Source organism: Buceros rhinoceros, unplaced genomic scaffold (genome assembly GCF_000710305.1).
Source record: "Buceros rhinoceros silvestris isolate BGI_N320 unplaced genomic scaffold, ASM71030v1 scaffold3336, whole genome shotgun sequence".
Classification (NCBI taxonomy): domain Eukaryota; kingdom Metazoa; phylum Chordata; class Aves; order Bucerotiformes; family Bucerotidae; genus Buceros; species Buceros rhinoceros.
In genome coordinates this window covers 78,830-106,382 of record NW_010415643.1, presented here as the reverse complement: position 1 = coordinate 106,382, position 27,553 = coordinate 78,830, and the positions used below count along the sequence as shown (strand labels likewise).

At 43.1% G+C, this 27,553-nt stretch overlaps 1 protein-coding gene across 1 annotated transcript in view; it reads right to left on the bottom strand.

Moving 5' to 3' along the window:
* GLI3 (GLI family zinc finger 3) overlaps positions 1 to 27,553 on the bottom strand; it is a 91,449-nt gene that overhangs the window by 16,597 nt on the left and 47,299 nt on the right. The window contains exons 5-7 of the mRNA XM_010137475.1: positions 22,141 to 22,357; positions 20,587 to 20,703; positions 19,149 to 19,289 (exon numbers count right to left, since the gene is read on the bottom strand). Of these exons, the coding sequence (XP_010135777.1) occupies positions 19,149 to 19,289; positions 20,587 to 20,703; positions 22,141 to 22,357 (475 nt within the window). The remainder of the gene's footprint in view (positions 1 to 19,148; positions 19,290 to 20,586; positions 20,704 to 22,140; positions 22,358 to 27,553) is intronic.

The window sequence follows — 27,553 nt, the reverse complement described above, 5'->3', positions numbered from 1 at the left end:
CCCTACTAGAGATCATTTGCAGGCTAAAGAACCACAAGGGACTGTCTCCTCCCCACTGCACAAGTCAAGAGGACGCTTTTGACCTCGTGTCCTCAGGGTGGCATAAGTACTTAAGCCATTTTTAGTTCCTGAGATGGAAGAAGCACCTAAGCTGCTTTAAACCTTTACGGTAGCATAAATGCTTACGCTGGCTGCAGCAGCTAAAGCCAAGTGGAAGCTACAGCTATACATGAAGAACTCTGCACTCCTGCATAGGCACATGCCTGTGGAGAAGCTCAGATAACTATCTCCACTCCTGCTTCATCTCCTTTGGATGCATTTATTGCTATCCTATTAGAGTTCTCGTGGCTGTCTTGCACACTTTACAGAAGAGTTAAGACACGCTGTTGTGACAGATCTCTGCTGACGCTGATTAGCAACATGACAATTTATACAATCTGCTGATTTGGCCCAAAGCAGGTCAGTGCCTCGACAGTCTTGACACCTTTGCTGCAACGAGATACCCATGGTTCAAATCAGCTGGATCTTAAAAGCACTGCACGGCAATTTCCTTTGTGTGTAATGAACTCATCAAATACTCTGCCTACACACTGCACTCCTCACCTCACAGTGTTTGATCATGTCATTCAACCTCAACACTCAATTTTCAAAGTTTTCCAGTATTAACAAATGAAGCCCGCCGCTCCCTCTGGATTTGGTCATGATTGTAATCCTAAATGAGAACTAGTGGCACACCACATTTTAGTGATCAGATGTTCTGGAGTTACATGTGACAGGAAGGAGTGTGGCTTTTTTAACGGTATTAAAAAAATACGTACTGCAAATGTTTGTAACTCCAGTGTGACTAAAAAGGTTTTATTCATCAAGAAAAAACAAACCACTACAAAAAGTTTCAGTCAGAAAGATGGATATTTCAAAAAAGAGTGAAATATGTGGAAAATAGGTAAAATAACTTACACTACTTTACAAACTTAATATATGAAATCTGTGTCCGTGACTGTTAACACTTAATTTTAAGAAGAAAATTAGACCTCAGTCAGCACTCCAGCTGAATTCATGCTTGGAGCTCATCTATTACTGTGCTGTTCTGGATTCCCATCTCTATCCCTTGGGAACTGGCAACAGCAGTCAAGGAAGAAAGGGAGGGATCAAAATTAGAAGCTCAAGTCAACTGAAAAATAATGACAATTTATAACTTGAGACAGCCCACGGAAGCAGATGGACAGGGATGACAGGCACAGAAGAAAGGCAGCAACGGCTGGAAGAGAGGATGGCAACAGTAAGAAAGGAGGAAAGTGGCAGGTGGGGGGACCACATCATGTTCTGGCCATGCTGAGATGCTGCATGGTTCTGCCCTGTAACAGCTCATCACCTTTTCTTAGTAAGATGTTGCTGCTCTTCCAACGTCACTGTCTCAATAGCTCATGAACTGCTTATTCACCTGCCTCGGTCCGAGGGGCTTGGATTAATCTGGCTGTTTTGACTCCAGTGTCCAAGGGAACATTCCCATGTGAAGGGCAGAACTGAGGGGAACCTCAGAGATGTTGCAACAAACAGCTGGGGTCAACAGCTGTCTTGGGCCAGCACAGCTGCCAGTGGGAGAAGCCCGGGTTTACAGTCACGTTTAAAAATGCATTAAAGATCTGGGGGCAGTGCAACACACGGAAAGAGACTGTTCTTGTCCCACAGGGCATACAAGTTTGGAAGTGAGGAATGCACAAAGACTGAGAGCAGTCCGACTAATAACTATTAATGAACATTTGCATTTTGTGGACTTTAAGCCCAAGCAAGAGCCTTTTTTTTTTTTTTGCCCCAAATGCTGTTTAACCAAGCCATGACGAATCAAATGATTTTTAATGTATGGGGTTGGAGAAGTCCCATTCTCTAAATGTGAAACTGTATTACTAATAAAGAGGAATACACTAACTCAAAGGACACAACTCAGCAGGACTGTTTTCTTCTCACCACCCTGTTTCAGCTGAAAATACAGATCTGATTTTTTTTTCTTCTCTCTGCATTAACTACAGCAATAAAAGTTTTCAATCCCTGAGTTAAAAAAAAGATGTTTTCTTTCTGTTTCTCCTTTTGTTCTCTTGCAACAAATTCTGTAGTTGTCTTCGTTGCCTATCAATAGGTTAAACATACCCAACTTGTATGTTTAAATGCTAAAGACAGAGAATTCCCCAAGGATACGTCAATCGTTGGCTCTTGTACAAAGAAAATACTGTATTTTGCTCAGAAGAGCTTTCTGTGGCAATTTAAACACAGTGAGACAGACACAATATCCTGGAGAGAGGAAAACCTGCCTTATTACATTCCTGACCCAAGAGAAAGGATCTGCCCTTAGGACATAAAGAGAATCAGTGGGGGGAAAAAAAGAGAAAAGTTATCTAATCCTAAAAATAAAGGCGGCAGTTCCTAATACAGCATGACCTTCTTTTAATCTCTGATAGCGCGGTTATACAGTACGGATGTGATATAATACAACAGGGCAAGCACAGCCGCTCGTCAGGCTGGGGACCAACTCCCTCAGCCTGCACCTATGCTCCCAGGTACCGGACAGCTTTTTGGTAGGCTTCGGGATATTCTGTGGAGGGAATGGAACTTAGGGGATATTGAGGGGATTCTTTCCCAATAAGATCACATCTTGTTCTTGTTTCATTTAATATACGTATATTCACGTATACTGTACAGTTAAGTCTGTTAGCAGCAAAATGCAGCTCCATCAAGGGCGGTGTTTTACAGCGCTCCCTTCATTTCCTGTGTCAGAGCATGCAGCTATAAAGCAACGGGCAGAAATTGCATCTTTATTTCCTAAACCTGAAAATTTAATAAATGAGGTTCTGCCAGAACATCAGCATAAATGTTGTGGACATTAATCATTCCACTTTTACAGTGGTAGGAAAGGTGCTTTCATGACTCTGAGCTTTGCTCCTTCTCTTATGTTTTCTTCCATAACCCTGCCTAAAATCAAGTGCCATCTCCTTCTTGAAGGCTGCATTCTTGTATTACTAGCAGGGAGGTTAATAGGTGAAGCTGGTATGTTACAGAAATTCCAGATTCTTTCCTCTTTTTTTTTTTTTCCCTGAAAGTATGGAAATGATTTTTCAATGCATGGTGCTGTGGTAACTGCGCTTTGCCAGTTCCTCCAGCACTGATGCTCTGAATTGCATTTGCCTTAGTTCAAGCAAGGTATCACAGCTTCCATATTTTGTGATGTTACCAAAAAAAAAAAGAAAAGATCCACCTCTCTCTGCAACCACCCGAATCTGTGTCCTCCCCAAGGCAGGGCACTTGTGTGAGGGAGCTTCAGCAAAGAAGTGAAGGAACTGAAAGTGGAAACCACAAACCACTTGCTCAAGTCAACGGTTCTCAAACGGGGATGTTCTGGTTATGTCTCTGCCTTCCAAGGGTATGCTTTGCTCTCCTGAGAACTGCTGAAGCAGGGAAAGATGCAACAGGGTTACTATGAGGATGACTAAGTTCTTGGGGCACTAGGATGAAGGACCCCATAGGGGAGAAGTGCCCCACCACTGCTCTCATAAAGGGCCAACTGCAAACTGACCACTCCCGGCATTTCTCCCCCGCACTTTCTCCTACCTGTCTGCATCTGTGGCCTCCCCGCTCTGGCTGCCCTCCCGGAGGCCTCCACCACAGCGCTCTCCTGCACTCAACTCCTGCAGCTCGCGCTCCGCACCACTGTGTGGATGCTGGGAAACTCTCCTCCCAACTCCACTCACCCCAGCTTCTTTCGTGGTGCAAACTGTGTGTGTTTGGACACGGAGCCTGAGAGCTGCACTGAGCATTTACCTGCTACACTAACAGCAAGAAAGCCTTTTGCTGGAGGATGATCCCTTTTGGAGAAGGCTTCCTGACAGATAGAACCCATTACAACTGTCACCTTCATCAAGATTTCAGCAAGGCACAGAAATCACTTCAAGAGAAGTCTTGTCCCACTTTTGTGGTTTTTAAGGTCTTCACATTTAGGTCCCCATATTACACCCACATTTTACCTGCCTGCTGTGTAAAGGCCACATGGGAGAACTTTAGGTTAATTTGGTGCCTGCGGTGTAAACCAAAAGACCCAAGACATTAGCAAGGAGAGAAGCAGAAGGCGAAAGAAGCCAGGCAAAGTGTGCACCAGTGATGGAGAATTCAAACTTGGCTCAAAAGACAAGGCTGGAAGAAGAGACTGAACAAAGGCCATAAGACCCAGTGCTGGCTAAGTGACAAAACTGCAATGTTGGCCTTTACGATGCAACTGCGACTGAAGGTGGTCTCCCAAACCCCATACCCTAGCCCTGCACTGATGATCTGCACTGTTCTGCCTCCTTTCCTTCCTTCTTTCTCCACCACACAAGCACGTAAGCTCTCCCCACAGGCTTTCTGAGAGCTGGCTACAGGGAGGAGTGCTACAGCTTGAGATGCAGGAAGGATTCCTGCCTTTAGGAAACAGTTCTACAGCATGACTGCAAGGAGGTGCAACGCCTGTTCCTGCCACAAGCTCACAAGAGAGGAGTTCCCCATTGCGAAGATCTCCATGTTCCCCTCAAATCTGTTACACATTCCTCTCTCAACCCAGTCAAAGCAGCAGCACACAAACAAGGGCAGTTCTTCCTGCAGCTGGATGAGGAATAGGGTAAACTGGCCTGATATCAAACATCTGCTCTCTTCTCGATCTGAGATTACCCGTGAATGTTACCTAGAAGCTGCAGTGTCTGGTACCTTCTAGGAATGACTGAATACTGAAGGAGAGAAAAGCACCTGAGGCTCAACCTCAAAATTTTCTGCTTTGTGATCCTTGCATTTAGGGATAAAAATTGATTTTACATGCAACTGCCACAGAATTTCCAGGAACACCAAGTTAAAACTTATTAAAACTCCCTCACAGGCAGTAACGGCTGACTTCCTACTTCACAAACCTGAACTCACATACAGCTGTGCACAATCTTTAATAAAACCATACGTGAAAAGACGGGCCTTACCTTAAAAAGAAAACAAAACCTGAACAGCCCGGCACTTCGCACTGCTACAGATGTTAGCAACTATTCTGTTTCTGGATTTTTCTCACTGGCAAAAAACTTCCTCAGAGGACTCCTGCCAGCACACTTAAGAAGGAAGTCATCATAAAGAGGCATTACAGTAAAGTATTCCATCTTATTTGCAAATAATATGAAGAATGAAAATACCATCCTGATTTGGCAAGAAGCACAGCAGCACACATGAGGCAGAAGAACTAAATCCTTTGGACATTTTCCCACATTGCTGCAGAAGACAAAAATCCATAGGCCTCCTTCCTGCCACCATAACTCATCTGACTTCAATGGAAATCAGATCTGCTGTTTATATTAAACCTGAAATTAACTATTCTCCCCTCATATTGTTTAGCCTTGATAAATTCCAGCCATTGTTCCTAGCCGAGATGTGCAGATCTCAGTTCTGCAACCTGCTCTGCTCGCGCAGGCTCTTACGGCAGCCTGGAGCCCGTTAAATTCGACTGGGTCCACATGCCCTGAGCTCTCTGCAGGAGCAGAGCTTTAGCAGCTCTTAATAGTTACTGAGCTGGGGGTTCAAACCACGTGCAAAGTAAGAGCATTTTCCTTTAAAACAGGGCAAGCTCACAAGAAAATAAAACGGGAAGAGATTTCCAATCTTTACATTCCATGGCACAAACCAGACTGGCGGAGCCAAGAAATAAATACTCAACAGTAAAGGTGCCCTGAGCAGGAAAAAATGGAAGTAAAAAAATACCCTGCAAAAATATCCCAACAACTGTGGTGCACCAAATGAACACATAAAGTCAGAGCTGTTTTATAAAAAATTGTATGGCTTTAATGACAAAAATCTGTTGAAATTTAGACTGCCTTTCAGTGCACGGGTTTGGAAATACACTGCAAGCAGGTCAGTACCAACAGGCTCTTTCAGTTAAAATGTAACCACGTATTACATCAGCTTTATATCATTTTATATTAGTAGAGACAAACCCTTAATCCCATGAGCCAATTTATACATCTATGAGAGGCTGTAGGCAAGAGAGAACTAAGGAAAAGCTAAAATGTACCATTTTAACAAGATTTTGAAGTCTTCCAAACTCCCAGACTGGTACAACGGGTCATCTATCTATGCAGAAGGATTAGCAAAACACTTGATCCCTTACAAAAAGTTAAACCACTGCCTTCTTTTACTGAAAATCCTACTCTCCTAATGGGTCGAAACAGCAAGGTAAATGTCAGTTTAACGGGATTTGCTCTTCAGGGTGTATTAGGCATATGGCCACTAACGCTAAGCATGGAGACAGGACTTGCCAAACAACGGGCACTTCGTTTAGTTCAGCCTCGGACCAGGTTTTGTAAAACCATGTGGTTTCTTCTGCTTTTAGTACTTCATTTTAGTACTTCATGATTACAGCACAGCTAACACTGATCCACTTAAAATGAAAGAAAAGATATTCCTCAGCAGGATCTTCCTGGGTAAACCAATCAGTAAGACTTTTTAATGTTTTTAAAGTGTCCTATGCTAACCACATGGGCACGTGCAAATTGCCTGTATGATAAAACCACCAGTGCTTCATCTGCCAAAAGAGACTATGTTCCATAGTAGGATTTTTTTCGATAAATGCACTTAATGTCTCCTCACACATAATCTACAAAAGCTGCGGTTCAGATTAGGAGATAATGCCTGATCTACTTTCTGCAGTGAAATGCACAAAATCCCCTAAGAAAGCTGGGAGTGGAGCGACTTAAAAACACACAACACTTTTCACAGAAACTACAAAGAAAAATGATGGCAGTGGTAACGTTACCAAAATCTTCACTAGGGGACGTACGTTTTAACGCTTGTTTCATCACCAGAGGAGACCCTGGTAGAATTAATCCAACATCAGTGGGTGACAGAGGCAGCAGTGTGTTAAAGCCATGAAATCACGGCTGAACCAGAGAAAGTATTTGGGGCGCTTCCTTCCCAACAACTCCAAGAAACATTTCTCGCAAGCTTCAGCACAGGCAACAGTTTATCGCTCCTCTGAGACCTCCTTTGGCTTTTTTCCACTGGACATCCATTTAGATTTTACCTTCCACATCCGTACAAGGGTTGGTCGTCCCTGTCACAGCCTAGCAAAGCTGGGGTTAGCAAAGGTCTCTGTTAGAAGTTGGTCACCCTTAGCACTCCAGGAAGCGGCAGCAGAGATACCTTCTTTCATCTGTCTCGCCATGGGATAACTTTTTTTATTTTCTCGTACATACCATCGACAGTCTTGCATTGTAGCTAGACTGCATACATCTGTTGGAGCCGTTGGAATGAAAACTGTGCAGGATCCCTTGGTAGAACATGGGGTATCACCTAACACACTTAGAAAACAGCCAAAGCCGATTTTTTTTCCTGCCTTGCATTTCACACACTAACTTTAATTAACTTGCAGTGAACTTAGAGGTGCTTCTGGTAACTAAAAATCAACCCTAAATAATCTGGTTTATCTCAAAGACTCACCTCTTCTCTTACGTACCATCGTGGCACCATCTGAACGAGACAGACTTCTGCTGACAGTCAACCCCAGATGTCTGCAGGAGCAAACCAAAGGGGGCAGTCCTGTATCTCTGTAATTCTCCCTCATCCAAAACTATCGGAGCCGGAGCCTGGTGCTTCCAGAATGTGATATAAAACACATTTCTTGTTCAGGCTTTTTTTTTTTTTTTACTAACTCTAAGTGTTGGAATCCCCTTGGCAATTAATTTCCTGGCTAGTAACTCCTTGGCTCTGATCCACGCAGAGAAAGTGGCTGCACTGGAGAGAAGTGTGCAAGACACTTGCTCCGGGCTTTGCAAAATGAAGTGATCTTTTGATTTAAACGACAGCAGCCAAGCCTGAAAACTTCGTGCTTGCCCCACGTAATGAAGTAAGCTCAGCTCCCCGTTAAACACTCTTTAAGATGAGTGTAATGTGGCAAACGGTCAAATACTGCAGGCAGGGTTTTCTTGGTTATCTGTGGTGATATTAGAAATAGTTTAGGCACAAGGAAGTGAGATACATAAATAAACATCGTACGATAATCAGCACTGATAACAGTTTAAAGGATAAAGCCTTTCCTAACTTTGAGGAAAATTACAAAAATTACTAAAAAAAAAAAATCACTGCATACACATAGTGTATTAGGCTTCTAAATTCTCAGCTCTTGTACAGAGGTACAAAACTCTTGTAGTAATCCTGCCTAGTGCTGGCAACCAGCAAAACAATCCACAATGCATGGTCCAGAGCTACAGGGATGTCTTTCATGTAGCTGATCAGCTTTACATATAGATATATATATATATTAAGGTCTTCTGAGACAAAGGGTCGGAGGAGCTGTGCGGGCATAATTCCTGTAAGAGACCAAACTCTCACAAACATTTTGACTAAGTTTCTTTTAGTTTTAACAAAGGCTCTCACGAGAAAAGCAAGATGGCACCGTGCTCACATGTGCTGTGAAGAGTGAGATAGTATCATCTTAATTAACTCAGCCTGAAGGATGCAGTCTTAACTGACGTGCTCCAATACTGGATTCCTCAAATTAGGATGCACCAGAGCTAAAAAAATGCAGGAAAGCCACTTGTCCTGCACAGTCCAGAATGCTGAGAAAACCCCCACAAACCCACACGAGATCTCCTTGGATGCATCCCCTTTCCACAGTGGAGGTCCTGACATGGAGGGCCTACCCACGGGTGTACCTTAAACAAGGCTCATAAATACAACCAGTGCCAAGGGAATAATAGAACAACAACAACAACAAAAAAAGACAGTTAGCATTTTAGGTACAAATATTTCCGGATCAAGCTCCTGCCCTCACTGAAAACACTCTGAAAAAGATCCCGGAATTCAAGGGGTGTCACCCTTAACTGGCAGAAATCGCTGCTGAGGTAATGTGCTAACCAGAAGCAAAAGACGGACTTATCTGTGTTGCACTTCTCTGAAAAATTAGTGAGTGCCTACCTGCTGCTGTGCTGCTGCTGTTCTTTCTTTTAGTGCTTTCTTGACACATGTAGGAGAGAATAAAAGCCTAATGGGTGCGAGTGTCAGCACAATATAAATTACAGCAAGGAAAAACTTGATGCATGGCTTGAGATCTGAAAGAGGAATGTCCACCATTGTTTGTGATTATGGATCACATCACAATCTAATAGCAATTTTTATTTAATCAATAATTTCCATGCTGAACAGACAGCCCTGTTACAGGGAATCGACAAGCAGGTACTGATAGCGACAAGGCTTGTTATTAATCTTTACCCTGCCAACATATCAAGCAAACTACTGTAAAAAAGCACTACACCAAGATGGATTTAGTAGTAGGTCAGTCTTTCTTTTCTTTCCGCCTCTCTTTCTTTTTTCTTTCTCCGCCTCTTTCTTTCTAGCTCTCTCTTTCTCCTTTTCCTTCTTTGCTTTTCTTTTCTTTTCTTTTTCGCTACACAGCCCCATTTCCCTTTTCCCTTCCCAGGTATGTTTCATACACTTTATATTCTAAGTTTATTTGAAAAACCTGGGGCTTGAATTACACAAAAAGGCAATTTATATTAAGCAATTTCACAAATCAGTGGGACCTAGCCCAGTGCTCAGTGTTAGCCAGTACAGGCTAATAAATCATACTTTCTCTTTGAGATGTCAATCGCCAAAGTGCTTTGTAAAAATGTTGGCATCTGTAATTCAGCGAAGCCTTTTCATCTTGAAATAAGATGCTCCAGACTGATAAGAAGAATAATCCTCTCTTGATCAAAAAAAAAATCTGCATTTTACCAATTAAAGCTGCTGCCAGAAGCCAAACGGAGCAGCACTGAGGCTCCACTGTAGTTTATCTCTGCTAAACACAAGGAGGGATACAGTTAGAGCTTTGTTTCATTTTCAGCTTGACTACTTTATCTCATGGAGAACTGCAGCATCTCAGCCCTGCGATACACGTAAGAATGGTATACACAGACCTCATACCTACAGTGCGAGCCACGAGAGGACCTGCTCCTGACAAAACCACCACCCTTTCATTTTATAGATTAGGTAGCCGACACCTTGAAGAAAAGTCACGCTCACACAAAAGTTGAGGCACGGGAAAACACTAAATTTGTTTCACCATGATAAAACGCTCATCTGCCTTTTTTTTTTCTTTCTATTAAGAGGTCACACAAACAAAAGAGACTGCAAAGATGAGTCCATGCAGCCTAGACCTCTCAAAACCAAAGGCAGAACCTGCACTCACACCTGTATTGAGCTTGCCTGTCCCTGCGTCGTTCATGCATGCTGATCTGCCACTTCTGTCTGAGAAAAAACACTCCCACATGCAACAGCTGGGCCAGAACTCCTAGATTTCTATTATTCCAGGCATCGGGTATCTATGGACAAACCTTCTGGGTAGAATACGGGTGGCTGTGAGGGAGAACATGGCACTTGTGACAAAGATACGAAGATGAGCTGCACTATGGATAGAATCTTACTCATCGGGTGATGACAAAAGCAGCAGAGACACACCACGCTGACAGGGGACTCCAGAAGATTGAGGTAGATCTTCCACTGGTTCACTGTAATAACACAGGCTGCATAACAACAAGTCACTTAGCAGTAGCGAGGCAGGAAAAAGCTGCAGAGAAACCGCAGCTCGTTCAGGCAAATCTGCTGTGTCCTGGCCCGACTGAACGGTTCTTGGAGCCAGTGCACAAGCTGCTTCCTTGCAGCAGCAAAAAAGGCAGGCAAGGACTTCCCTGTACTCCCTGCTCCGTGACATGCCAGCAAGAGTCATGAGCCAAAGAGCCAGCTCAGTTTGCACCTTTACTGCTGCCTACGCACTCGTCGCTCAGACAGCACGGACTGCCCCAGGACTTGGCTGGCAGCTTCTTATCCTGCTACTCCCCCAAACTGGCAGTCACCTATGAAACACGACTGACCTGGAGGAGTTCACCAGCTGAATTCTCAGGCGAAACAAACCCTTCACATGAGTACGTATACCCACAAACCACCTAAACAGTGCTTTGTGTTTACCAGGAGGGACGGAGGCCAAACCCTGCTCCCAGCCACGCACAGCCCGTTCTGTGTGCCCGCTTGTTACGATTTCAATCTAAATGGCTAGAGCAACTTCTCAGGTCCTAGGAGGAGCTCTGTTCATTGCTCCCCACAACAGTGTAAATGACATGTCATACCTCTTTTCAGGGACACCAGTTCAAAGACAATGACTCTGGAAACTCCTACGAACAGCAGCTGTAGCAGCAGCAGAGCAACAACAAGTTTTCCTAATGCTGTGAAAGAAATGCTAATTACAGAGGAATTAAAGTAAAAAAAATGATTACATTTCTCTCTAAATCCCCTCTTAATACTTCACAGATTAGGGTGGATTTATTTTTTTGTAAACCTTTCTCTATCAAAAAAAGAAATCCCCACTTTATTTTTTTTTCCCTTCTACTCTGTGATTCATCAAAAGCCAGACTCTAGGTAGGGGAACTGTCGATGCCCTTGTGTAGTGGAGTGCTTAAGAGGACCTGAGCCAAAGCACAGCTGGCCTTTGGGTCAAGCCCAGAGTGACTCAGATCTCCTCACAAGGCAGCAGTGCTGACTTTTAACACTGCTGGAAGGCAGAGGCCATCACGGTGGCTGGCACAGAGCAACGATGTGCTGGGAAAGCAAACAGGGGCCGTGCCAGACCCCAAGGGCTACTGAGGCTACGAAACAGCAGTGAGGTCTGCCTGTGGTTACTTAACCTTAAAACCCAGCAGCACTTACACAGTTACCTTTGAGGGGGGGTTAAAGTCTCGCTTCATTTAAACAAGTCTGTCTTAGGTACCCGTACGGAAAGCAAGAGAGAATGAACACACACTTAGGGGCACAGATCTACTTACCTGCTTTCCTGTGCCATGTAATGAACTCCTGGCCTACAAACGATGCTACAGTTCCAGCACAGTTCAAAACTCTGGGCTCAGCAGCCAGCACAGGAAGGTGGTGCCTTAATTATAACTCCGACTTCAAATGGGCCGTGAGGAAGAGATTTCAAAATCTAAAAACTTCTGGAGAGAGGTTTCTCCTGATTATTTGCTAAAATCTCTTCTCCCTCTCTCTCCTCCGCCTTGTCCCTTCACAGCTACAAAAGCCAAATATACTGAGGGGATGTCCAAACTGGAAAAAACTTTTCCATGGCACTTGCTTGCCTCTGAAACAACTCCCTGCATTCTCCCTGTTGTCCCAACCTTTGCCTCAAGCCCTGGGCTTGTCTTACTTGAAGAATAATTTCTTTCGTCCACAGCATGGCTTCTCCAAATATGGATTTGGGTTCAGACCTCAGTGAGTAAAAAATAAAATAAGATGAAATAGAATAAAACTACCAACAAAACCCCTTCTGCTGTTGTACATAAAACATTCTCCTTTTGTCAGGAAAAAAATTATTACTATAATGGATTTCATGTTCTTATCTGTTCCTTACTCTTTTCAATTTAAAGGAAACATTCCTGACCCTTTCAGGGCAGTACCTGTCACTGCCACGCACAATGAGTCTGTGAGCAGGCTGAAGCCTCTCTGTGCTACTGCACTGGAGCCAAACAAAACCGTACTGAAAATGCACCAAAAACTGCCTCTGTCAAGAAGAATTAAAAATTAAATAAATCCCTGCATGCAGTTGGAGACGCATGCCAACTGGGATGTGCAATTACACCAATCTGGGGACTGTGAAGGGACTTGCTTCACATACCTGGGGCTTCACCTGCATCACAGCCAGTTTGCAATCACACCTCCAGCACCCAGAGAAAAGAAACCACTAACTCACTCAGGACAATCTGCCTGTTGGGGCAGCTGTGTGTAATCGCCTCCTTTCAGGTGTAGATGCCTACCCACAGAGCTACCAGTGGCACCGACCACTTCGGCAGCTCGGGGCTGTTGCTTATGGGGCAGCTTCTCCTGCAAGTGGTGGATTAATGCATAACTCTTGGGGTCATTTACAGCTCTGCCACGGCAGCTGCTACTGAAGCAAACTGCTCCAATCTGGCTCATTCTCCTCTTGCAGCTAGGTATTTTTTTTAGATAAGAGAGGTGAAGCACTCTCTCACCAGTCCTCATCTACCGCTCTACTGCAGGAGAGCAGCTGAGGAAGAAGCCACTAGCCAAAGGCATCACAGCAGCAGAGGGAGTGAGACTTTTAGGTCTACTGATTTTGATTGTCCTTATGTGTGGGCATCCAAATTGACCCACTCCACAGATGGTCCAATCCTTCAGAGAGAGGCTACTCCTCACCTGCCCATCAGACACGTTCTCAAGCATTTTGAGGTGCACATCATTGATTAAGGCACTTGGTACCACGATAGATGCTGCAAAACCTGAGCCGAGGCAGGCTGTGGGCACAGCCTGGTATGTAGGGCTCCATGGATTGCTGGCCAACTTCCGTCAGTCAGAGCTGAACCCACCCTTTTCTGTGGGAACGGAGGGCAAAACCGTTACAAACTCAGGTCAGGGAACTCCATGTACTGTTCTTCTGGGTGTCCCCAGCGCACTGCGTTATCTCAGGTGCCTGAGAAAGCCAATAAACTTTCCTCTGGGGCAATAAAGGAGCCTGGGGGAGCATTACAGCAGCTGCCCCCGGGACTGCTAGGGAAGCACTCCAGACACCAGGGCTCTGCAAAGAGGCAGGAAGACCTCAGCAAGTGAAATCCTGAATGTGAGCCACTGCTGTCAGTTTAGGCCTTTTAGATCTCATCTCATCAAATGCAACAACAATGAGAGAATTTTATTGCTGTACAATTAAGTAGAAAACACTAACAAAAAATAGCTCTACAGTTCTTCGAGCATGTTTTTGAATAAAAAATAATTATCATCAAGACTACACAGCAAGGGGGATGAGAAATAGGCAGCGCTGAGTTTTTCTGATTGCCATTGTATTAATATTTAACAATAACTTCAGTCATTTCCTTGAAGGATAATATTCTTAAACAAACTTTTATCTTTAGCGTCTAACCCTTTTGCAATATTTTATTCTTAAACTGATTTCTGGGGGAAAAAAGAGACAAACTGCAACAAAAAGCAGATTTATAAAAATATACAGTATCTTATTAGCTTCTGGGCGCTCAAGTGCATTTATCACATATTTAAAACAAACTTGAGCTCAGCTAAGCCCAATTATAATATCTCGCTGGGCAGAGAAATTAATTAAACAGCTGAATGATAAAGACCCCGGCAGCAAACCGAGGTTTTAAAATAAATAAGATCTTTTGGGGGGCTTTTGTTTTGGTTTGGTTTTTTTCAAGAAGAAGGGAAAGAAAGAAAGCAATAGCACACACGTTCAAACAGTAATGCAGGCAATCTTTTCAGGAGAGCAACGCACTGTAAATAAAACTACCTGGCAGGCGAACGCCGCCGCGGCTCCAACTTTGCGGTTTGCTACCGTTTGCTAACACGCACCCCTTTTTCCCCAGCTTCAAATAACCCTGCGATCCCAGCAGTGCAGCTCAGCGACTGAACCAGAACAAGGGCAGAACTTGTCAGGATTTAAGAGCTTTCAGCGAAACCCTTCAATTGCAGCCGGTACCCTATTCCATAGAAGGATATCAATTATAGATAGTGACTTGCTTTAGCAGGGCAGTCGGTCCTGTCAGACGCTAGATAGACAACCATGAAGAATCATGAATCTTTCTATTAACTGGGAGAGAGAGGGGGGGAAAAAGGATGGATAGGTGCTATAAATAAGGCAGAGCATCTGAACGGTTTAACACCTTGCCTTTTGGTGGATGTATCATGAAAATTTAACAACGCTGAGTTCTAAGTGGCCCCATCGCTTGAAAATAAGAGCTCCCACACCGAAATCATTTCGGTGTCAAACCCTTCTGGGTGGGTCAGTAACGATTCTTTTATGTGGCTTTTCAGTTATTTATTCATAGAAGCCCAGGTTCGGTTCATAAATTCAGGCAGAAAACACTTGTCTCTTGGGGCCTAGGCACACTTTCGCTAGTGCCCCCATTTTACACTACTAACAGCAGGACTTTGCTACAGAAGGTAATGCAGAAGAACGCCGTCAAATGCTGACTATTGTGCCCAAGATTGCAATTTCTGCTCTAAAGCTATACCACATATTCAGACACATATTCAGATTATGTCTGTATGTACCATTTTGTACATGTTGTATCACACGTCACTTTGTAATGCAAATATTGCTAGAATCTGATTCACCTACGGTTGATTTCAAAGTAAATCGGGTCCCATCATTCCCCACAAACATAATAAAGCTATCCTCACGTGACAGAAATACCAGAATACACCCAAATTCCTATTTATCTCTTTCAAAACACATGCGTAAGTGCTTATGTATACACTCTATACACGACAGGAATAATGACATCTAGAATGTGAACTGTGTGAATTGTGTATTGCAGAAAGGCTCTCCTGAGCTCGGCTCAACCTGGTGCAACCAGAATTCATGCTGAGGCACCTAACCCTTTAGGAAACAAACCAAACAGCTAGAAACATACTGCCATCTTTTCTCTGAACACTGCAGTTCCTCTAAAATTCCAGGATGCAGGGCTTGGATAACAGTCTGTTCTGTGCCATCTGATGTTTTGGGGCTGGTATCTTACCACCCTGTATGGCTACTAAAAGTAGCTTTAATCCCCTGGAAAAAAAATCCCACGTGCATTAGAAGATTTACTGCTAGCCTGCATAGATCCTGAAAATTTAGCCTTATCAGGATGTACAAGAATACTTTTTCGGTCTTTTTTTCCTGAAACTCTGCATTTTACACGTTTCCCTTTCCCAGCTGAACTTCCAAAGCTCAGGGCATTGGTTTAGAGAGTTGTACAGGTGAAAGAATACTCTGAATACTTCCAAGTCAAATATACAAATGCGTTTTCCTTTCTACTGAACATACGCTACGTACCACGCACTCAGTGAGGTGGGTGACAGGGATGGGTGCTGTCTTTTGTGAAGGTCAACATGGCTCACTCTTAGTTTCACTATACAACTCACGCGACTACCCGTAGTACAGCGCGTGTACACAATGTGATGTAGTATCACATGTGTAGTGATGCATCACACCCACCCAACTTCTGAACACGTGCCTGCAGCTCTCTGCTCAAGCTAATCATCCTTTCTGAGTGTCAGGGAATACAGAGAGGGAAACCAGCAGACGTTTTCTGGGTGAGTCTTGCTAGGGCAGTTTAAGCCTTTATTGCCTTTATCTATGCCAGTTGCCCCTGCCTCGGTGACCACTACCCCACAGCAGAGTCACAATACAGGATGGTTATCAATACTTTTGATGTCCCAGATGGCAGTTCAGCATCTTACTTCAAAAGCCCCTTCAAGCTCAGCTGGAGCAACTGAGGCTCTGGTCTGCAAGTGGGCTGAGAATCACCCGCAGAGCAGCAGCGCGTGCATCCACAAAAGGCAACGTGGCAGAACTTGGCTGCAAGATCTGTAGGTTAAGCACGATCCTAGCTACGCTCTACCTGTTCAGAAGCTAGCTCAGGTACCTCCAGACAGAATCGAACAGCCCGATATACACGGCCACGGGGCTGCGAGATCTCATTCCCGTACCAGGGCTATTCCTTCTATCGCTTTTAAGCACCGTCAAGCACCACGGGATTGACGAAGCCTCTAGCTGCTACTGCAGTGTAAATACTACTGAGTAAAGGATGTGCTTGCCGAGACTCATCCTCTGCCTGTGCCTAGTTCGGGTGCACACACACACACACACACTTAGTGCAAAGACTCTGAGGTAAGCACAGTTATGGCAATTTAAATCTACACTGTATTTGGGTAGGAGGCATCTATGAGCCACATCAGTGGGGAGATTTTCAAGGACCAAACTGCTGCTCAGGGCCTGAATGCTTTCTGTCAGTCACACACCTAAGCAAAACCAGGACTTCCCTCCCGTGAAGCCCTACTGAAACCCAGACTTCATCTCCTTGGTTTCTGCAGGGGTACATCAGAGGGCTGTGGCAATCAAGGGCAGACACAACGTGGGACAGACAGGCCAGGGTGAAGAGCCAGACTTTCAAACAGAGTTAGATCTCTAAAGCTCTTTGCGATTCTGGACAGAAATAACTCGCTCAAGTCCCCACAGCAGGGCTCTGTCAGAGCAGCAAAAGAAATCACAAACCATGGCCCCATCACTGTGTCTGCTGACTCTTGCAGCGTGATTTGCGCTACTGGGATGGTTGTGATGATGATTTTATTGTCTTCGGGGTATCGAGTCAGGACTTGCACCTTTTAATCTTGAATACCATCATAACGTATCTGAATCCTGAGTCCTGCCAAAAAGAACTCCTCGTGTCACAGAAACATTTTTTATACCTGTTTTTTATGTCTAGAGAAACCTATTTCATATGTTGACATTATGCAGAAAGTAAGAAATACCCTTTTTTCAGAGAAGTCTTGCACTGTCCCTTATAATACAGTCAGATTTGCTATTAAAATAAAAATCACATCAGAAACAACAAAGGCATTTAAAATGACCCCAAAACAACCAAACTAACATACTGTCAATTTAATTCACCTTAAATTACAAAACATTAGCTATTAGCTACAGATACAGTGGAATTCAATTAATTTTTATGTCTGAAATGTCAAAAAATCCTCTTCTTTTTTTTCATTACTAAGGGCACCTTTATTCTGAATTTCTCTTTTATTTCATATACTTCTGTGTAAATTACTTATCATCATGAATGATATGTATGAAATGAATGAAATGAAAATATCATTTCTGAATATTGAGAAAGGTTTGCCAGGCATCATAATACTTCAGCCTCACAATTATTAGCAGATATAAAGACCGTGCCTATGCAGCGTCCCAGATGGTGTCAGTTGGTCCATTTGCACAGAATCAATTGCAAGACCAACACTGCATCTTTAAAAAGTGTCCAACCCTTCGCAGCAGCCGTTTGCCCGGCATTTCCTCCCCAAAAGATACTGTGACATCAAAGGAGTCTCTCTTCACATTTCATTTTGGCCTGTTAAAATGTTAGGAATCTTTTGTGCTAAGTACATCCAAAGGATTCTTAAAAATGTCACATTTTTGTCATTGTTTTAGATTTTGATAGTCTTTCATTTATTATTGTCGTGGCTACTGTTACTACTACTACCTAACAATAACACTAAGAAACTAAAAATACATCTTGATGAGTAACTCAACACCAAGAGGCTCTCACACTCCAGCAAGTGAAAGCTGGCATTGCTTTACTGAGGTCAGCTTTGCAGCATCAGTTTACCATTTCACATAGTGTTTGGAAATACATGGCGTGGGGGTTTTATTTATTTTGGGTGGAAAAGTACGTTTTTCAACACGCTATTTCAGTACTACTGGCCACGTTTTGCAATAGATTTTTGCATGATCTCCAGGAAATTATTAAACAGTTTTCTACATTGATTCTGACACATGGACCATTTTCTGAAGATGTTCCTCTCCAATCTGTACTAGGAATTCCTTTTTTTTTTTTTCCCCAAATATTTTATATGTTCTATGATGCTGGTAACTAAGAGAGGTGCTGCTAGCTATGGAGGTTGGAAATGTGGGGGAGATTGCACTTGGCAGGTTATATTCTAGATTTTTATTGTTCATTTTATTGTTTACAATAGGACAAAACAGTAAAAATAATTTATTTTGAGAGGTTGCAGAGAGGAAGAAAAAACAAGGCAGATATAACTAATATTTGATGTAACGTGAAAAAGACCATACAGTTTGGTTTTGCTAAAAAGACTGAAATAACTCAGTCTCCACGTGTTTAGCCAAATAACCCCCTGCAGTTTACACACAACAGTAAATTGATACCCCCCTTAGGGAAGGGAAAGAATTCACTCATTTCTACTGTTACAGTCACTTTGAGGGGAAAAAAAAAAATCAAACTTGGCTAAAGGTTAATAATAATTCATGTCCAGCTTACTATTACTCAATAACTATCAAAGTCTCTAACTCAAAATAGCATTTGCTGGCTTACAGGATCAGAGCCATTACAATCTCTACTGAAGACTTTATTGAATTTTACACTAAGCTTTAGCTGACTGAACAGGTCAAGCACTGTGGCTTCGAGTTTTCTTTATTCTCAGAAACTCATAAACCCCTCTCCAGTTTGCAGCGCTGTTAGCTAAGAAACTTGACTCAGCACAGGGTCAGAGAACCCGACCCCCATGAAAAAGGTCACGTAGTTTTAAAACCCAGTTCCTGAATACCATTAACTTACATGCACTAGCTGTTCCTGTGTGTCAAACTCCCGGGAACAGCCTTCCCAGTGGCAGTTTGTCTCATAGACCACTTCAGGCTCCTGTTTACTTTCATCTTTGTCCCCTTCCTCTTTTACCAGGGTCATTCCTTCTGGCTGTTCCTGGAGAGAGGGAAAAAACAGGGGTGAGGAGAGGAGAGGGGAAATTCTGGAAGTGAGGAGGAAGAAAAGTACAAGTCTTCAGCATTAAAAGAAAAGATGACGGGGGTGTGTGGGGTGATTATTTTACTCTCGGGTCACTACGTTACTCCATTCTACAAAATACAGAAGCCCAAAGCAGGCCCAGTAAGTCAGAACCCATCTGCAGGCTACAGATGTAGAACAATTTTTTCCTCCCCAGCAGTACTCACTGCAGAGAATTTCTAAAAAAATCTCTTCACATTTCAATTAAAAGCAAATCATAAAGGCTTGGCTTCCTTCTCCCTATATTTAAGCAGCTTGTTATTTGTACACTTACCCTTTATTATTCAGAGGCACCACTAGGGAAAAAGGCACTTACTCAATGTAGTTGAATGAACTGGAATTCGACTTTAGTGTTAGACACAAACTGGATCCCCAGTAATCCACAGTATGTTTTCATTGTTAATCTTATGACAGTTTTGCACATTAAAAAACCTTTCCAAGAGCAGACTGGTAATTCTCAGGCTACGTGTTAACCTGGTCTTGCCCACAACTTGTGCATGGAAGGAGTGAGCACAGAAAGAGAATATTTAATTTTGGTTTTTTACAGTCCACCTCAAGGTGCCTCATTCTCCCCAGTTTGTTATTTGTTGAGGGTAAGAGGCAGATGCTAGTGTAAACATTTGGTTCAGATTATGCACTCGTGCTATTTTTCCATTTCAAACCTGCTGAAGGATTTAGACAGACCCCTGCTTTGTTTTCAAGGACTCACTCACAAGATCGAGGCTCTGATTCTCATCTCCCTGGAGTCACCGTAAATCAGGAGTCGCTCTAGTAAAACCAGTGGCATTAACTGGTATAGAAAGTACAGCAAATGAGACTGGAGCCCAACACTGAGACCTCAGCGCCGTGCAGGGCTAAGACCTGGTAACAGCCAAGGTGGTGTAAGTATTTTTGCTGAACAGAACACATGTCCTCAGTAAAGACCTGAATGTCTCCTGTTCGGTTTTCTACGGTGAACAGAGGGTTGAGCACTCTGACTGATCACAGGTGCCTCTCCATCCGCTTCCTTCCTCTCTGCCCTCATTCTGCACGAGACCCTGCACGCCAGCAGCCCCTCGCTGCTCGCCCTTGCTACCCTGAGCTGAGGCTGCCTGTGCGTGCGCTAGAGGAAGGGCCGTATGAGTACAGGAAGCCTGAAAACCCATGCTATGGCCAAGGTGCATTTTCCCTCTGGCAGCAAGATGAAAAGCTTATGAGCGTAACCTGACCACCATACCTGCACGCTTCCTGCTCCTGGGCTGGGAAGGTCCTCGTCGGGCTTTATCTTGGAGCGCTTGTTGTGCATGGGATCCCCAGTGCTGCTCACAGCAGATTCGCTTGTGGGTTTATTCTGCTGCAAGCAGGTTTTTTTTCCCCCCAAAAGAAGACAAAATCAGACTGTGATAAATATGTAGCTCCAAACAAAAATATGCAGCATCTGCTCAGCAGCTTTATTTGGAGAAGATACACTGTTAATTATATTGGATATGCAATTACATTGTGCTTCAATTACATAGCATTAGCTCGTGGAAGATCTGCGTCACTCAACCTTGTAATGGAGCAGGGAGGGAACAGGATGAAGGGCATTTCATGTAATTCCTCGTTATAAACCAATGCTGTTTCTGTCAGGCCAGGGAGCAGTAGGAAGAACTTGATTTTCCACATAACAACTACAGAAAGGCAGTTCTGAAAAGCAAAATCACTGTGCGCTCATTCAAACACAACAGACTTATTTTTTCCACACTCGGAGGAAAAATTTTGCGTTTAATGTCTACAGACAAGTTCTCAGCTCTTTTTACTGCACTTCCCATTATAAATGTGGATGGGAAGAAAAACTGAGCACTGGTGTAAGATTCAGCCAAAAAATCCTAGATGAAGTCCTGGATTCTCCCAAGTCAACAGCAAAACTACTGCGGACATAAACAGGCCAGAATTTTGTTTTTGTCTTACTGTGCTAGACTGAACACCATTACCTACACCTGCAAATGGATCTTGTAGGAATCCACAGATCTTTTAGAGATATCTGAACTTGTATGGACCCCACAAAAAATCAATACGCTTCCTACAGCAGCACGTTCTGCTTCCACATTTGTAAAAGCTGGCCAGGAGATAAACTGCTCCTGGACTGATAAATAACCTATCCCAGGTCATCTGGAAACAAACAGCACTAGTTAATAACAGGCAAACCATGAACTGCGATAAACTCCACATTATGGGTCTGATTCACATCCCCACCTTTTCGCAATATACCTTGGTTAAACCAATGAAATGATAAATTCAAACTCAGCAAGTCCAATTTTGCACAAATCAGAGAAAAAGCATTCAAACCTCTGCAGCACTTTTGAGTTCCTCTGTTGCTCACAGGCTGAGTTACTCACCCCTGCGTCAGGAGGGAAGAATACAACCCTGTGTATATATATCACAGTCAGCCTCATTTGGAGGTGAAGCTGCTAATCTTTAAACCACTGGTGTTTTGATGTGTTTGTCCCCTTTTTCTTACTCCCCACCTCTGTCACGTTCCTGTAAGATCCAGGGGAGACAGTTTGGAATGAGAAGCTGCTGCAGCACAGTGAGTAGCTATGAGGACTAAAAAGCATGCTACCAATCAGGAACCGCACGTACACTCCTGTGATTTATAATAAAGGGACTACTAATGCTATAGCTGCAAGAAAACTGTTATCGAAGGGTCTCAGTGACAGTGGTGATAAATTGCCATTGAGACAATGTCATTTATTTCATTCATTTAATTTTTAAACGCAAAGGTGCAAAGGTTTCTTTTGTTGTCTCTCACCTGCGTGGATTCAGAAGGTCCAGAGCTGACCTGGACAGGGTTCAGGACACTGGGGATGCCGGGGATAGGTCTCTGGGTAGGAAAAGTTGGAGCAGGATGGATGAGTGGAGGGCTGTGTCCAAAGGCTGAACCTAAGGTTTGTTGACGACTTATAATTTGCTGATGCATTTGCTGGAGGGATACTGGTGTAGGAGGGTATGTGAAACTCAGAGCAGGGCTAAATTTGTGAGAAAAAGGAGGGAAGAGGGAGGAAAAGATGAGGATCATTACAGTATGGAACCGAACAGATGATACCTTTAAAATACATTTGATATATTTACATTAGTAGAATTCCCTCCTCCTCTTCCTCTCGTACCCTTGCTCATGCCCCAAAGCATGATACACCCTGGTTTTAAACCCAGAGTTGGCCTGGATTTACTAGTGAGTGCAAAGATGATACCGTAACAAAACATAACATTTTTTCCTAACATTTACCAGGAAACAACAGAAAGCCAACCAAAATAAAATCCAGAAAAACTGAAATAAAAGGCAAGCAGTTCAATAACAGCTATTTATTGCAATAACAAACTTTATATAAAGAAAAAGAATGGGTGCCTACATGCTTTATAGTACTTTTATTGATAATGCAGTTCCCCTACGTTCGCGTGTATGAAGCAGTTCCTTTAATCTTGGCTCATGCTACGCTCTTTCATATGTCTCTAGATCTTATTACAAGAGGAGAGAAAATCAATTGGTTAAATGTGTTCTGAACACCATGCTTGTCATATCACTCATTTGTTTGCAAAGATGGAAAGCTCAGTTCATCCAGACTGTCACCTAAAGAATTTCCATCAGTGCCGTTTGGTTACAGAAACTGATGGATTAACCTTTCCCCTCTGAAATTGGTGATCAATGAGTTTCAATGCACAAATATTCCAATGGGAAAGCACTTCTCCTTCTTCCAGTTAAACAACATTAAATGTCTATTAAAGCCCATTATGCATGTTAATACCTGTCATCACTTCATTACTTCACTGTACTTCCCAGACTACAGTGACTCTGGAGGAAATTACACTGCCATCTAAGGACCTATTTTGCGGGTAGTGCCAAAGCATTCTTTGTGTTACACTCAAGAAATAAATAGCGTAGAACTAAATCTTTGCACATAGGAATACAAGATTCTCTCGTAAACATTTGCCAGTAACTTACAATCATAAGAAAAGACGAAATAGTGTATTCATTGATTTTTTCTTTCCTTAAAAAAATCACCACCAAACAGCCACAATTCAAAAGAGCCATAAAAATTTAAAACATTAGGTCTTAAAAGAGAGGGGCGCAAGCATAATACTTTTTTATGAATCAAGACTTCTTCTAATGCCAAAGGGTGGATTTAATCCAAATTTACAGTCTGGAGTCTTAACTGCTGTTGCTGTTATATGCCTCAACTGAAAATACTGTGATACAAAAAGACCTAAAATCATTTAAACCATTTTAAGTAATAATTCTATACAAGTTCTGTGTTCATTAATCTGACCATACATTTTGTCTATTTGACTACAATCCATGAAGAGACAGTTTCAATGTGATTACATTACTATTATTCTTGGTGAGAACTCTGCATTACAATAGTTTGCCCATTTAGGACAGAATATCATTAAGAATACCCTGGGAGAATTTTACTGGTCTTTGAGGAACTCTCTTTTCATTTTGCATTGTATTCTTTCTAATAAAGGAAGGCAGAAATGTAGTGGAAACAGTAATTGTTCACAGCAAGAGTTAGGGAGAAATCAGTAATAATATTCAGTTACAGCAGCTCTGTAGTTGCTGCTAGTGTTCCCGTAAGCAGCCATGAATGATTGCAGCACGACTTAGCTAAGGTAGCCACTGCGGATGATTGATAGGACATTAATCAAAAGATGCATATCAGGCTCAGAATTTGTTCACAAGCTTTCTTCTAATAGCTGATTTCATGTTCACTGAGCTCTATGCCAGTTTGTTCAATTTATTCTTCAGTGTACAAGCCATTCATCAAAGAACACAATGATTTAACACCCCTTTTCCTTTTTAGTGAACAAACATTACTAAGTGTGACTACTCTGGTCTGTTCATTAAACAACATACAATTACAATGTCATACACGAGGCTGAAACAATGCCTCCTTACTATACCCCAGCCTTTTTTTTTTGCTTCCTTATATACACCCTGAGTTCATCTCACGTACTTCAAACACTAGACGGCACCATCCTGAAGACACTATCAAATTCACCAAGATGAACAAACACAACACAATTTGGTTGAAGCATTTTATTTCTCTGTGAGTGGTTGACACCCTCCAGCTGAAACAGTTTAAAAGAAAAAAAATAAGTGAACTGATGTCACTGGGAGCTCCAAGCACATAGCATCCCTGGAAATACTGGATGGTGTTTTTCCTTTCCGGGTGTTTCAGCATGCACACCACCACCTAGCTTTGCAAGCCCAGGTTCAAAACTTCGGTAATATTCTTCAGCCCCTACACCGTAAAAAGACAAACTTATGATTCAGCCACAAGACATGTGGCTCAGAGACCTCAGCTCAGACATGTAGATCCTGTCCGTCACTCCTCTGACTATAATTACATGAGCACCTGCATCTGATATTAATTTTTTAACGTATCCAAAGCAAGAGCACAGGAGATCCCTCCCAAGCAGTTCGGAAAGGACAGGATGGAACTGCTGTGATCTGAAAAACATTTTTGTCTCAGTAGGAGGCTGTTAAAGTAACACTGACTAGAGACTCAGGAACTTGGATGCTGAAGAAGAACCTTTCGCCCCGAGTAGGAAGCAGAGTGTAAGAGCCCGAAGATGTAAACGTACAATTTGCACTTCATGCAACTCATTTACATTTACTGGAGTTTGGCAATATTCTCCACTCAGTCCCTCCAAAGATGGGAAAAGACCACTGGATCAGCAGAGGGTTTTTTGGTCAAGCATCCCTCCTTTGCCTTCTCTAGCGCTATGTAGAGTGACCCAAAAAGTGGCCTCCCCAATGGCAAATAGACCCCAATGGCAAAATACCTTTCTAACTAAAGGACAAGAGCAGCTCTGCTTTAACACACACAGGAGCTACTCTCACTGCTCTGCAGTGATGCGCCTTACACCAGTACAGTGCAAGTGACTGAATGTTACGTAAGGATATTTGCTACTCTCCTCCCTACATACATAAAAATGGCTTTCATCGAAAGGACGGATTTTACCCCATAGAAGTGTCCTCTTTATCTACATCTGCTTTAACACCATCCTCCAGAGGGAGGATGCTAAGCCAGGCACGGCCAACTTTTGTCCAGCTTGCAAGCAAGCAGACTTGTAGGGTACGGCAGAGGAGACAGACATCATCTTGGCTAGTGGCTCTTACTGGAAAACAATGACAACAGCAGTAGATGCATTAAGACACAGCTGGACAGATGTGCTAAGGAGAAATCTTCATTTCATCAGTATCTTTCTTTTGCCCTGTGCTCAGCAGCAAGAGTCGAACCTAAACTACTAGGATTTTCCTATGGAGCCTGGCAACCTGCACTTCATTCCCGCTACCTCCAAACTTCAAACATCTCAGACTGAAATGAAAAGGAGATCGTGAGGGAGCAGAGGAATAGCCAGCACAGCGGAGTACTCAGAAATGGCGACAACGGTTCAGCCACCAGGGTGATTTCTTAAATAGCTCTGATGATAGCTGCCTTCAAACAATTCTCTCCAGCTGCTTCTGACGAGTTCTTCTTAAGGTAAGATGACCTGGCTGGGTTTAACGTCACTTGCATGCAAGATGCTGTAACAGGGCAGCCTGGATGATTTTTCTGATCTGAAAAGATCAGAAGGATCTGAAGAGAACAGGAGGTGGCAGGTCTTTCTCTGCCTTTCAGAAACCATTCAGGCTGCTCAACAATAAAGCTGATGTTGTGGGCCAAAAAGTAGAAAAAGAAATCAAAGCTCACAGTGTTGCTGTCACGGAGCGCTCTGTTGGGAAGGGGAGACCTGGATTTCTGCCCTCCTTCTCAAAGTTTTTAAAGCACTTTGTTCAATAACTCTTGAATGTAGGATGTGTGAAGAATCCCTGAAGCCCAGAGTCCCCTCAGATCCCACAGGATTCCTCTGCTTTTACCAGCAGCCATATGCCTTCTTGCTGGCCCCACCAAGGTCACCTGCCTTCTAGCCAGGAGGCCAGCAGCAGCAGGAAGGGTGAGCGGCAGTGCCACCTGGCCTTCCCCAGCCAATCCAGCCACGTCTGCTTAGAAATGTGCAACACGATGGCACCGGTGTCACTCAGTAATGTCTAAAGTTCATGCCCAGAGGTGGTTCATGAGACCTGAAAGTAATCATTTTGGGAGTCCAGAACCACTAAAACCAACAAGCAATGCTTCAAAAGCGATGAGTGGTTTCAAAGGCCTCAATTTGCATCACGTTTCTTTTAGGATACCTTAAAAGAGCTGCATTTCAGACAGGGGGTGCTCAACATTTCCAAAATCTGGATGCCAGAAGATTGCAAGATGCCTGCCCCAATCATTTTCCAAAACACCAGTCACTCCCGAAAAAACCTGGACTCACAGAAGCGTTAAGTGAACTATGAGTATTTTTCTTCCATCCATCTACTGAGAAATGAAAACCTACACCACTGGAGGGAATCTGATTTGCATTTCTGTTACAGCCTTTTTTTTTTTTTTGGTAAAACAAAGCAGAAAAGGAAAAAAAGATAAAGATGAATGCACGTAAGACCACTACTAAACTACATGCAGGTTATCCTATTAGTTGTTGAGTTTCAGGGGAGATAAGGGTTAGAAAAAAAAGTGTAATACTTCTGCTTAAGCATTCAATAAGTCATATACATTGACAGAAAAGCCCATCAGTGAAACCATTTGTTTTTCCATACTGTGGGCTTCGGTGTCTGTCTGTCAGTCTCTCTTCCTCTTCTCCTCCTCTGCGAAGTCTCAAACTCCCTTCACTGGAGGTAAAGCAGGGCAGTGAACTACATTGCAATTACATGAGCACATCAAATTTTAAGGAACAGACTTCAAGAAGAAGAAAAACAGACATTATAATCAAAACCAAACTCTGTGGCTACTTTGTGGCTGTCCTACTAACAAGGTCATCCAGTTTCTGGTCACGGCTGTGGAATTTACCGCAAAACAGCTGTGAATTCAAGTCGGGAAAAATTCCTTCTTTCCTATACACTGCATAGGTGTGCTAAGGAGACAGGCTGACAACAAATTCTGAGGAGATACCAGTTCTGTGAGTACTGTGAGGATAGTTCTGTTATATCACAATAGTTTTCTTCACAAGAACTGTGAAGATATCTTCCTTTTACCACAAAACACATACGGTTCTGCAAGGTCTGATGCATATAGTAAGTCTTGCAAAAGTAACTGAGTTCTTTCCCCTTTCTGGTTCTGCTTTGCAAGGTTTTAGGG